General features: G+C 39.8%; 2 protein-coding genes across 2 annotated transcripts in view; one reads left to right on the top strand and one right to left on the bottom strand.

Moving 5' to 3' along the window:
* Nucleotides 1-1859: 1859 nt before the first annotated feature.
* On the top strand, nucleotides 1860-9571 carry LOC138031298 (uncharacterized). Its single transcript, XM_068878999.1, has 3 exons — nucleotides 1860-3195; nucleotides 5148-5681; nucleotides 6747-9571. The coding sequence occupies exons 1-3, from the start codon at nucleotides 2421-2423 to the stop codon at nucleotides 7034-7036; spliced, it is 1599 nt and encodes a 532-aa protein (XP_068735100.1). The 5' UTR covers nucleotides 1860-2420; the 3' UTR covers nucleotides 7037-9571.
* Nucleotides 9572-9573: 2 nt separating this feature from the next.
* The window catches only part of LOC138031299 (solute carrier family 22 member 18-like), an 8809-nt gene continuing 6139 nt past the window's right edge, over nucleotides 9574-12243 (bottom strand). Inside the window, exons 6-7 of the mRNA XM_068879001.1 lie at nucleotides 11991-12092; nucleotides 9574-10755 (exon numbers count right to left, since the gene is read on the bottom strand). Coding sequence (XP_068735102.1) covers nucleotides 10462-10755; nucleotides 11991-12092 — 396 coding nt within the window. The 3' untranslated portion in view covers nucleotides 9574-10461. The remainder of the gene's footprint in view (nucleotides 10756-11990; nucleotides 12093-12243) is intronic.

Below are 12243 nucleotides of genomic sequence, written 5' to 3'. Positions count from 1 at the left end.
GAAAAGTTTTTGGGCCTTTACAGAAGCAGACCGCTACTCAGTCTGTGAAAGCTCAACGACGAAAGAAATCAGTTTGAAATGCAGGTGTCCTGGGATGTAGTTGGTCATGTGACATTGTTATATTAAGTCGACGCAAAATGCATGTGCTCGGTTTTGAATTAATGGTTTGATAAGGTTTTTGGACGTTAATATACTACACCTAGACAGGACAGTGGCACAGGACGATGAATGTTGATCTACATAATTCCATATATATAGACAGGTGGTTGAGCATCAGGCTGGGACCAGATCCGCCTGAGCGGATTTGAATCCTGAAAATAAGCTTTCCTTTGATTAAGATAACAAAATTCCTTTGCAAATCGTTTTTAGTTGTAAAAACGTTTACTGTAACTCAAGTCGCACTTTGACTTTTCTCCTTATTGAAAATTAATACGAGAATTCATGACTGGAAAAGTTGAATTGGTTATAAAAAGGAAAAATCTTCATCTGAAGCCTTGTTAATTGTCAAGTTAACTTCTAAGAATGCGTTTTCCAACCAAATAGTGTTACTTCAAAAAGTGGCACCTCCTTTGTAAAAGCTCCGAAAAGGGAAGGAAAGGAAAAGGAAAGGAAAGGAGCTTTATTTACGTCTCTAGTCGTTCTAGTGCTTCTGTTTGTCTCACTACGGCCCAGTCTACGGCCCTGCATCTACTTTACGAAATGCCGCCGCGGATGCTTTAAACAACCTTTACTGAAAAATCACTAACTGATCTGGTCTTTTTCTCAAAGATTTGTGCTTTATGTTATCGGTCAGTTTCCCCAGTCGAAAATCTAACTCTGCCTCGATAAACAGTTCAATAAGCTGCTGTAATGGTGGGGTCCAAATCCACAAAGGGGGACTTACTCCGCTAGCGGGTTTTTCCGGGCGTCCAAATATTGGGGGGGTTGGGGGGGGGGGGGGGGGGGCGGTGAGGAAATCCAAATTTGCTAGGACACCCGACCGGGCTCATATGAAGAGGCCCTAAATCAAATCTACGTTGTACTGGCTGTTGCTCAAAATATTTAAATAAGAACGGAGGGTTCTTTGTGTTACGAGATTGGGGGGCTGATATTTTGGAGGGGTTTATGCATGGAGGGGCTTACTTTCGGAATTTTACGCCATCTCGTTCCCAGAGCCCTCGTTACCCTTGTCCAGCGGAGCGGGAAAAATGTCATCGTTTCGTAAGTACGTCTCATTCGTCTCAACGTTTTCCCGCTCTGGACAAGGGTAACGAGGGCTCTGGGAACGAGATTTACGCCATCTCGAGATGCGCAGAACGTATGCGCAATAACAATAGCTGACACCGTCCTTAAGTTTTACCTTATTATAGGAAATTAACGCTCCATGAAATTAACGCGAACCGTTCAATTCGCGGTAATTTAAGTCGCGCTAATTATGTTGAGCGTTATTTTCCACGACGTTAATTAAGTGCAGCGTTAATTTCTGCGCTCTTAATTTCCATTATTTTAACCTAATTTTGAAACCTTTCGAGACATTCATGACACCTAAAAAACAATAAAATAAGGTACAAGCTTTCTTTCTTTCCGTTAACCTCTGCATTAATTGCAAGTTTGAAGACTGTTTTGGTGACCAGAGAGTTTTGCTCAGTGATTTTTTGCATCCAGTGTTGAGTAAGTTTGTTCCACTGGTCACCACCAATTGTGCCTTAATCTGATTGGTCAATTATTTTTGACGAATTAATTGTTCACTATATTCCAACAAGTTTCAAGAAGGATTGCCGAACGTTTGTACTTTAAGCTGTATGAATCGTATCTTGTCCGTGCAATCTCGCAACTGATAAAACTGACCGAACTGTTTCAAAGTTGTGTTAAAGTGTGTGGCGGCCACACTGTGGGTCTCGCTGGTATCGATATTTTGGTATCGCAGTATCGGCCCATCGTCACTAAGGCGGACTCGAACGACTGAAGCGAGAAAGGACGTGAGAATTTCTCATTTTTCTTTGCAGGTCATTCTCGGGAAAAAAAGTTTTGATAGTCCTACAAACACATTTGATTACATTTCTTCTTTCATGCTTTTTTTTTGTTTGAGCTCGGAAACGTCTCGAAACTTCGCCTTTGTCAGCATTTATGCGTTGCCTAGATATTATAGAAGCTGTTTGCTTCGAACCCGGTTGGAACCTATTAATTGTCATCGTGAGGTTTTTAGAACGGTATAAAGGAAACCCATGGAAGTATTCAAACTACGTCCACCACCATATGAGCTTTTCTGAGAGATGACCAAAGAGAAAAACCTGCGGGATTGGAAAGCTTTGCATTGAACGGATCGAGACCTATAAGTGCCACTGCAGCTGCTTCCACCGTTCAATCGATATTTAAGCAGTCGAAGGGAAAAGCTTCCGTAGGCAAAAGTGAACAAATATTATTGTGAACCGACAAAGATCATGCCTCCGAGAAGGCCACCACATGTTGTTTGTTACATTTGTGGGCGTTTATATGGTACGACATCTATTTCACTGCATATTCCAAAGTGTCTGGAAAAATGGGAGATGGAGAACGCCCAGTTACCGCGACATCTCCGGCGAAAACCACCGCAAAGACCCGCAGGATGGGGAACTACTCCGCTGTCAAGTGATCCACGAGAGCGAGGAGCGCAGTTGGATGCGATGAATGATTTGGCTTTTGCGGCTTCACAAAATCAGCTTGTACCCTGCGAAAACTGTGGACGCACATTCAATCCTGATCGTTTACCAGTGCATCAACGAAGTTGTAGACTTAACAGTCCTCTGAAATTGTCCAAGAACTTTGATCCCTCCGAGGTTAAGTCAAGAGGACAGGAATCATCTCCCCAAGGAAATCATAAACAGAGGAGCCCCCAGCCTCCTAGAAAACCGAAAACCGTTGTTTGCTTCATATGTGGAAGAGAGTTTGGAACAAAGTCAATAAGCATTCATGAACCACAGTGCTTGAAAAAGTGGGAACTGGAGAATAGTAGGCTGCCAAAACACTTGCGCAGACCCCATCCAGTCAAACCAAGCACTTTACCAAGTTTATCTGATGAAAGTGGTTATTCTCTTGAACACATGAATCAGCTGGCATTTGAATCATCACAGAGGCAACTGGTACCATGTAGAAACTGTGGAAGAACTTTCTTGCCAGACAGGCTGGACGTTCACATGAGATCATGCAAGGTTGGGGCAATGCCATCACGGCAGTCAGGTGTGTTAATTAAACCATCAATGTCTGACTTATTAGTAGTAGGTGCAGATGGAGCATTTGTTTGGGGCAGGTACAAAACACAGGTCACAGGTCACAAGTCACAGGTCATTTAACCAATACATAAACAAGTAAACTAACCATTTGTATTGCCAACATTAGGTCCAAGGTGATCTATAACAAATGTTTAGGATACTTTTTGTATTGGTAAAATAATGACCTGTGTCCTGTGTTTTGTACCTGCCGCATTTTTTGAGTGTTAGACAAAGTATGACGATAGGGACCTAAACAGGTGATTGGATAACATTTTCTGAAGTGTAACATTCTCACCAAAATATTTAGGTCGATTTATATTCAGCTTTGTCAAGGTTTTGGGCTAAAACACACAACACAGGACTTGGAAGTTATAAAACATGAAAGTTCCATGTTTTGTCAATAATAATATTATTGTTGCTTTGATATTCAGTTGAGTATTAAAGGAGCTATGTCACGCAAAATGATGTAATTCATGACATCCAAAATGCCCAAAAAGTGGAATGAAACATTACAAAAACCGCTCAAAACTGTTGAACAACATAAAATAAATACAGCAAAAGGAAAGAGAAGCATGGATGGACAAAAGATGGACAAGATTGAAACGGATAGCATTTGGATTAAAAAAAGTCAGCCCCACATTTTTTCAAGTTTATGACAAGTTGTCTGGATAAAGGTTGTTTTTGCTCAGAATCGTATTGTTTGTGATGTAATGATAGTTTTATTTAGTAAAGCAATTCCACATTACCGTTTTCAAGTTTTAAACTTGTTATTAAGGTTTTGACATAATTTCAAGTTACCATGTTGTCAAGGGCAACCTTTTTCCATTTCCAAGGTAACTACATGAACTGAGCCTGGATGATGTCATGAAATGGTGTGCCAAACGTGTCAATCATAATTGGGCCGATTTACACGGTACGACTTTGTCGCATGCGACAACGGCTTACGACAGGCCCACGACATGATTTACGATTGTTGTGTACGTCAGAAAAAATGTCGTAGCATTTTGAAACATGTTTTAAAACGCTGCGACAATCATAAGTCATGTAGTAGGCCTGTCGTGAGCTTGTCGCATGCGACAAAATCGTATCATGTAAATCGGCCCTATGACATGTACATTATATGTATTAATTTTCATATCTATAGTGTGGTCTCTTCAATTGTATGTTGTTTGAATTCAAAGGCTGCAGTCTTTGGTAACCCTGCTTATTGTATGAAGGCAGTTGTGTGATATGAGCACTTGGGAGGTCCAGTATAATTTATTGTCTCAACCTAAGTTGTCCAAAGGGTAGCTAGAGTTCAAGAATTATCTGGGATAAAATTAATCATTAAGTCATGGCAGGGTTCTCAAGAATACAATTTTGAACAACTGTTGCTACGCTATTTTCAGCCGTAACACTGCAAGCGATTGACTCAATGATCTACTGATCAAGAAGGTCAAATAAGCCATAGCCCAAGAACCCAAGAACTAGTGGCACCTGTGACAGGTGTTACCAGTTCAATTAAGAACCTTGCATGGAAAACTCACTAGTAAAATGTGTAACTGGCTTCAATAAAATACGATCCACCTTTTGAATGAAGAAGGACAGAATATTGAACAAGGCCAGATCAGAATTGTGATAGTTACCTTGCATCCTAAAAACCAATCATATTTTTAGATTATTTTGTCCTATTGCTAATTCCTCCGTAAATTCTCAAATACTACAATCATTGTTCCCACTCTTTATGTCCAAATTTATATTTGAATGTCAACGTAAAAATCACGATTTCCTTGACTTCATAAATTATTAACATCATTATATTACTCATGACAAGCCTGTGGCCTAAATGTTTGAGGATTTTTTGTGGTATCATGATGTTATTGATTTGTCTGAAGTAATATTATTGATTTTTATTACTAATTTTGAGAGTTTCTTCTTAAGGTCATCGACTGTCCCCACTTAGTACCCCTGGGGGGCTGATTTCTACTCACAGTGGTCAATATGGGAGGAAAAGTCCTTTGGCTCAGTATGAGGACTTCAATCACAACATTGAACCACTGATAAAGGACAAAACGTTTATTAAAAGCAAATCCTCAGCAGGTGGAAAGAAACCTACATCTCCTTCTCCTTCTGCAATTCGTCCTGCAAGGTTACAGCCTATGTCCAATGGACAAACACAATCCCCATCATTTAGCTTTGGGCGTAAATCTCCTGTACTATACAGCCAGCCACATGAGATCAAGACAACAAATCAAGGGAGCCTAATGCTATGCCATAACTGTGGGCGATCTTTTGATGCTGAGCGTTTGGGAAAGCATCAGTCAATTTGCACCAAGACTACACGAAAGCAAAGAAAGGTCTTTGACTCCACAAAGATGAGAACACAAGGAACTGATGCAGCAAAATATAACAGGCCTGGAGCTAGAAAGCCTCCTGATCCACCCAAACCGAAATCAAACTGGAGACAAAAACATGGTAAGAGCTAGAAGTTTCAAGATCATTCCTCTTACACTGATGATAACCTGAAATCAGCTAAACATGCAAAGCAGCCAGAGGAAAAGCTACCTTCTATTTTCTCCACGTTGACTAAGTCATCCACTGATAAATGGCAGATGTCATTTATTCAACCATAAATAGCTATATCAGTGTAGTTCTTTTTCTAAAATTGTTGCAGATCTCAAAAAAATGTCATTTAGATGATAATGTTTTCAGGATCTGACACATGCAGATTGCTTTCATTCTGTTTCAAGCAATGCCATCTTACATTATTGTTGTTTTTTGAGTGACAAGACAGGTTTTGAGAAGTGGGCGTTTAAAGGTCCACCTTCAACAGTCTGACAAGCATTGCATTCTGTGGAGCAAATTATTTTCATATATGAAAATCCGACCAAAGCTGAAATCGCTATGATAAGCAATGCAAAATCGTTTCCATATAATCAAAAACAAATGGTTGAAAAGCCTGTTGGTTGAAGGTAGGCCTTTCATATTGTAGAGTGATCACATGGTGATTCATCTGGTTCACCTGTTTCAGAACTACCCAGCTGAAAGTTTGGGACCTCCTGGTGAATTCTTTTAAGGACTAGCTGAAGGGAAAAATACAATACAAACAATACATACTTAATCGACCGCTCCCCATAGGGGCTTTTCAGTGCCAATGAAACAATCAACGAAACAACAGAACACAACAAGAACAACTGTTAAGAATCCCAACTGGCTGGAGGCAAACCAGTTGGCTATTTACAAGTGCAGCTGGTAAGTTGAACCAGGGACTACCAGGATCAAATTCAACGAGTGGTCCGAGCGGTCTTGAACCTGGGATCTCCAGATCTCAAGGCGAGCATTCTAACCACTGGGCCACTGCCTCCTAAAAAAAGCCCTTTTTAACCATTTTTAAAATTTCAATACTATGTCATGTAAACAATAGGAGTGTAAAAAACCCTAACAGTGATGGATGGTTTTAAAAGATCCTTTTCATCAGAATGATCTTTCTTGGGAGAAAGCTTGCAATTGAACTGCTTTAATTATTGATTTTTTTAACAGCTGAGTTCATCAATGCTATTAGAGATGCAAAGAAAGTAACAGCACACATGAAGAGAGGAGGCAAGGTATCAGACCTACCACCACCAGTACCAAGTGAGAACCCACATTATGTGTTATGCAAGTACTGCACACGACGCTTTGCACCAGATGTGGCTGAGAGACACATCCCAAAGTGTCAAACCACAGTCAATAGGCCTGCACCACCCAAGCAAAGGGCACTTCAAGTGCTGGGAGGTCAAAGAGGATACAATGCGACAAATATTTCCTCAAGGAGAAGACATCACCGCTAACAACTTATCCCTTAAAAGCCTTAGGGTGTCCAGTCGGCACATGCTTGTCAAATGTCACACACAAGTTGTCTCTGTCTCAATGTAAGAGGCTTAGAGTTAACATGGAATAAATTCTAGCTTCCTCTTGGGATTCTGACGACATATTGTTTGCTGAAAACCTCGTCCCTAAAATGATACATTTAAAGGCTAACTGCATTTATCTGTATACTATTAGGTAAGTCACCTCCACCTACATAAAAATTATCGTAGTTAATATTGTTGAGAATTAAGTGATCTACAAAAAGTTTTCAGTGATTTTGTTTCAGAAAATTTAAGTTCCCTTTTTATACAAAACATGTAGTATTTATTTCTTCAAAATTATTGGCTGTGTGATGTTTTGTGGGTTAATTCCCCAATAAGCATTACAGCAGCGCTGTTTCTTGCATTCAGATTTCATGCCTCTATTATCGAACACAGAACTTCTAATTTTTAGCACATGCATTCACCCTCAGCAAGGTATAAACCAAAACAAGTAGTCACCAAGAAGTGACCATGTGTCTGACACAGGGCAGGCAGGCAGGGATGGTGCAGTGGTGAGAGCATGCACTCGCCTTCCACCAATGTGGCCCAGGTTCGATTCCCAGACTCAGCAGTGGGTTGAGTTTGTTGGTTCTCTACTCTGCACCGAGAGGTTTTCTCTGGCTACTCCGGTTTCCCCTCTCCTCAAAAACCAACATTGGACTTGATTTGCGTTGACTGTTAATTTCAGTTTACAGTGTCCCCAATTAGCACTCCAGTGCTAGAACAACTTCAGTTGACACTTAAATAAAGTTCCTTGAATCCTTCCCTTTTTCCTTACCCATGTTTTGCACACAACCTGTTTTGATGTTAATTAAATAATGAAATCACACTCTTTACTATTTGAGTGGGTATTTGAGTATTTAAGGGTGCATTTGATTGACCTTATTCCGGAATAGGAATATAAGGAATAGAAGTTAAAAATCCTGCATTTTTTATACAGAGATTCACATTTAAATTGTCAAACACTTTCTAAAATGTTATTTTAAACACATCTTTAGTATCCTTGTTGCTTCAAAACGCCAAACAAACTCCTTTTAATCATCACTCCAAGTACATGTATTCTTATTCCGGAATAGGGTAAATTGAACGCACCCTAAATGTGTTAAAGTGTAAATTTGTTACAAATGTATCAGAGTGGTTTGTAAAGCCAAACAGATAAATAAAGCAAACTCCAGCCTGCTTTATTTTTGAAAGTCACAGACTAGAAAACTCCAGTTTTTGTTATTTTAGTGAATTAACCATCATAATTATTACTGGGCTACAATGCAGTTTGAGCTGGTATTTATTATAAGTATTTAAATTTATTTAAGTGTAAATGTAATAAATGTATCAGAGTGGTTGGTAATTCAGTGCAATTAAGCCAAACACTAAGCAAATGTCTTCTTTACTTTCTTAAGTCACTAGAAAAAAACTACTGTGTTTTGTTGTGTGTGAATTGAGCATCATAACTACCGGGTATAAGCTACAACTTTTATGAAATGAGTTTCACAACAATGGAAAAAATTGTTCTGTCACATTTTCTCAGACCATTAGTTGAGGTATTGCATTTTATCTTTTAACCTAGATTGAGGGCCTGTTTACATGGAGGTAGTGTAACCCTCCTGTCCATATAAACTCTTATTTTTTTACCCTGGCATTTCCATGATAGTTGAGGTAACCTGCTGAAGCAGGTTGACTGTCTGCCAGACCGGGGTCGCATTTTGCTATGTAAACGCTTGAAAGGTGGGGTAACCTACTAACCCGGGGTCGGCTCGTGTCACGATATGCTACTCATGCCTTTGGCGGAGGCGTTCAGCATTAAATGTGATAAGAAGCCACAGCACTGAAAAGTTGAAGCAAGAGAAGCTAGTGAAAGTAAAAGAGCATTAACCGCCAAAATGCATCCTTCACCCACTATTTTGCCTGCTTACGTACTTAGCGATCATGTAGTAGCTTTGAGAAAGGTCACCCAGGACCCCAGGGTGGTAAGACTGCATGTAAATGCCAGCTATTTTTCAACCCCACCTAGGTGGGTTACCCCACCTCCCATGCAACCAGTCCCTTAGTTTGTCAAAAAGGTGCATTCCATCATGGAATATTCTACCTTTATCTCTATTAGTATAATATACTATAGCGTTGAATGTGCATGCTGATTGGCTACTCAAACTCCGGATATCCTTTGCTATTCACCTCTGAGGAACTTGCGTGGAATTTGTGCCCGCAAATTTTGTAATCTTCGCATCCTCTTCATCATCTTCTTGTGCTATATAATATCACTGTTTTAGTACATGCTAAAACAACTATTTACCTCAGTGTCGGTGTCTGTAGTGGTGGATATTTACCTTGCTGAGCTTTGCAACTCGGTAAATATCCACCACTAGCCACCTCCACTTCGGTGAATAGTTGCTAATTAACATTCAAGCAACTGATTCACAAAAGCAAACTCCCATCTAACCCAATGAATGTACCAAAAAATAAAGGACACTGAAGCTTCAATGTTTGGTGCAATATTTTATTAAAACTACACTATGACCCCCTTCCCCACCGAAAACCTCCATCTAGGGATACATGTGACATTGAGCCGCAGCCCAGTAACAAAAAAGCACACGTCTGCCCTCAAAAGGGCAGTTGTAGCTCATAGTGTGGGCATTCATACAGAACAACACTTGGCTTGGGTCCTTTTAAGTAAAAGATGAAATATGAGTGGGAGACCTTTATGGGCATTTAAAATGGTGAGCCACTTGCGAGCTGTTTTAAAGCCCATAAAGGTCGGACGCGAATATTTTATCTCACTTGTGAAATGAGACAATAGATTGTGATTGTCAAATGCAAAGATGTTCAAGATGTGACCGTTTCATTAGAACACATGTTGCCAGATACGCTAAACTTTTGGTTGAGCAAATTCGTTTGTGAAGTGGCCAAGCAAAATGAAGAGCATTATCTGCCCAATTCACTTTATTTGTTAGTTTGGATAAGATGTTGTGTAAGTTCCAACATATTTCAGATTAAAAGATGACAGCTTTCACTGACTAATTAAAAAACTGCAGCAGCAGCAGATTCTTCATGGATTTCTAGTAGTTATATACAACTACTGTTATTTCGTACAAACAAACAATTATTATTCTTTATTCCTATTCTCCAGAACTCCTGGTAGTCTAGCCACCATCATAGCTGGGGGTTTTGTTTGCTCTTTGAGTGGCAGAGCCATGCAAACAATTGATGAAGGAGTGAGAGGTATGGGGTCGAAAATGGTACAAACCAGTAGAATATTCTGTTCACTGATGTGCTGATAAAACCTGGACAATTTCAGCAGATACTTTTCATTTCCTGCCCCATTCCTCTAGTGGCTAAATTTGCAGCTTGTTTTCATGGCTCCTGTTCTTCTTTCAAAATGTATCTTTTCCATGAATAACTAAAAATGCTGCTACAGCAGCATTTACCACAACTCCTAAGAGACCAAAGGAAGGCCACCCATAGTGTTTATACATTATACTCCCCAGGGTAGGGGAGACAGTTCTTATTAGTGAATTGGTTGCCATGGAGAGTCCCAATACTGCACCAGTGTCCTTGAGAAGCACACTCTTAGTGATGGCAGATGTAGTTATAACATTTAAAGTGGTTCCACCAACCACCATTGGTATTATTACAATGCAGAACTGGTAGATATCTGTGACTATGTACTGTAAAAACAAGCAAACAAGAAAAGCTGTCAATAAATCACCTGCAAGAATAATTAACAATAATTATTCTACGAGGGCGTACTGGATATGAAGTGACAGATAACCAAATAGTTGCATGGTGCCTAGTTGGTTATAATCATTTTATATCCAGCAAGCCCGAGTAAATAATTGGTTTATTAAAAACTCCAGGATCAACAACTCTTCCATGTATGGTCGACTAAAGCATCGAGTTCTGCCTCAGTCAATTCTGGTCCAAAACGGTTTTTGTCGGTCATTTTTTCTCAGAGCTTGCAAAAATGTTTTCAGCTTGCTTTATTGCTGATCACAATGCATTCCTTGACCACATTTAGGTACAACAAGTATATGAACTGATAGCCTGTGTCCGGTGAGCCAATGAAAATGCTGGAAATCTGATATCCGTAGTTCAGTTTTTAATAATTTAATTTATCAAGTATCAAGACCCTCGCAGTCCCTCTAGATCAACTGACAGGTTGTAAAGTTAACATTCATTTCTTTCTTTACACCTTTACTTCAAAACAAAAACAAAAGTACCATTAAGACAATAACAGTATATGCACATGTTTAGGTGATTACCTTTTTTTTTGCCTCCACTAACCCTGTGAGGCCTGTTCCAAACGTCGTGCTACTGCCGTGCCGAACTCAAATGAAATTGTCATTTCGATTTAAGCACGGCAGTAGCATGCCGTTTGAAAGCATTAACCGCGGCACGGCTGACTTAGGTTCAGCACAACTACTTAGCACGGCAGGACTTGCTGTGCCGCATGGCAGTAGCACGACTTGGTTTCAAACGGCGTGCTATTGTTGCACCGAACTCAATTCATAAATTAATTTAATGTATTTTGCATTATTTGCATACTATTAAGCTGGATGGATGGTTTGTTTTGTCTTTTGAATTTAGCGCAACTGTATTAGGTTCGACGTTTGAAACCATTTGAGTTCGGCACAGCAGTAGCACGACGTTTGGAACAGGCCTGAGAGTTGCATGGAGATGTGAGTTGTGTGAGCAATGAAACTTGCAAGAAATGAGCCATGGTAAGTAGTTTTTTCAAAGCTTAATGTGGTCTGATGACCATTCTTATCACAACCGGCCACCAGAAAAGAACTACTGTGCCACCTACACATGCTGTGATAACATGAGCTGGCAAAGAGATCTTTTTCATTTGATCACAGTTCTCATCAGAAACTACAATATAAAAACTAGTTAATTTTTTTACCAAAAGTCCATAAGCCAATGCAATGACACATATGGCACTCCTCAAAAGTACAGCTTCACTAAATCGCCTGGACAGCGCACCTACCAGAAATCCTTGAACAATCTAAATAAAAGGGTAAAGCAAGCAACAATATATTTTACCAGGTACATATTCTTTTTCTGTTCTTGTTAATAGAGAGTGTCAGTACTGTTAGGCTGTGGCCTATGTTGTGATCTGTGGGACCTCATTGGTCTATTTAATCCCTCTTTAATTG

The sequence above is a fragment of the Montipora capricornis genome, chromosome 14 (genome assembly GCF_036669925.1).
Source record: "Montipora capricornis isolate CH-2021 chromosome 14, ASM3666992v2, whole genome shotgun sequence".
NCBI lineage: Eukaryota > Metazoa > Cnidaria > Anthozoa > Scleractinia > Acroporidae > Montipora > Montipora capricornis.
Note: the sequence above shows the minus strand (reverse complement) of the source record. Positions and strands in the feature narration are given on the sequence as shown.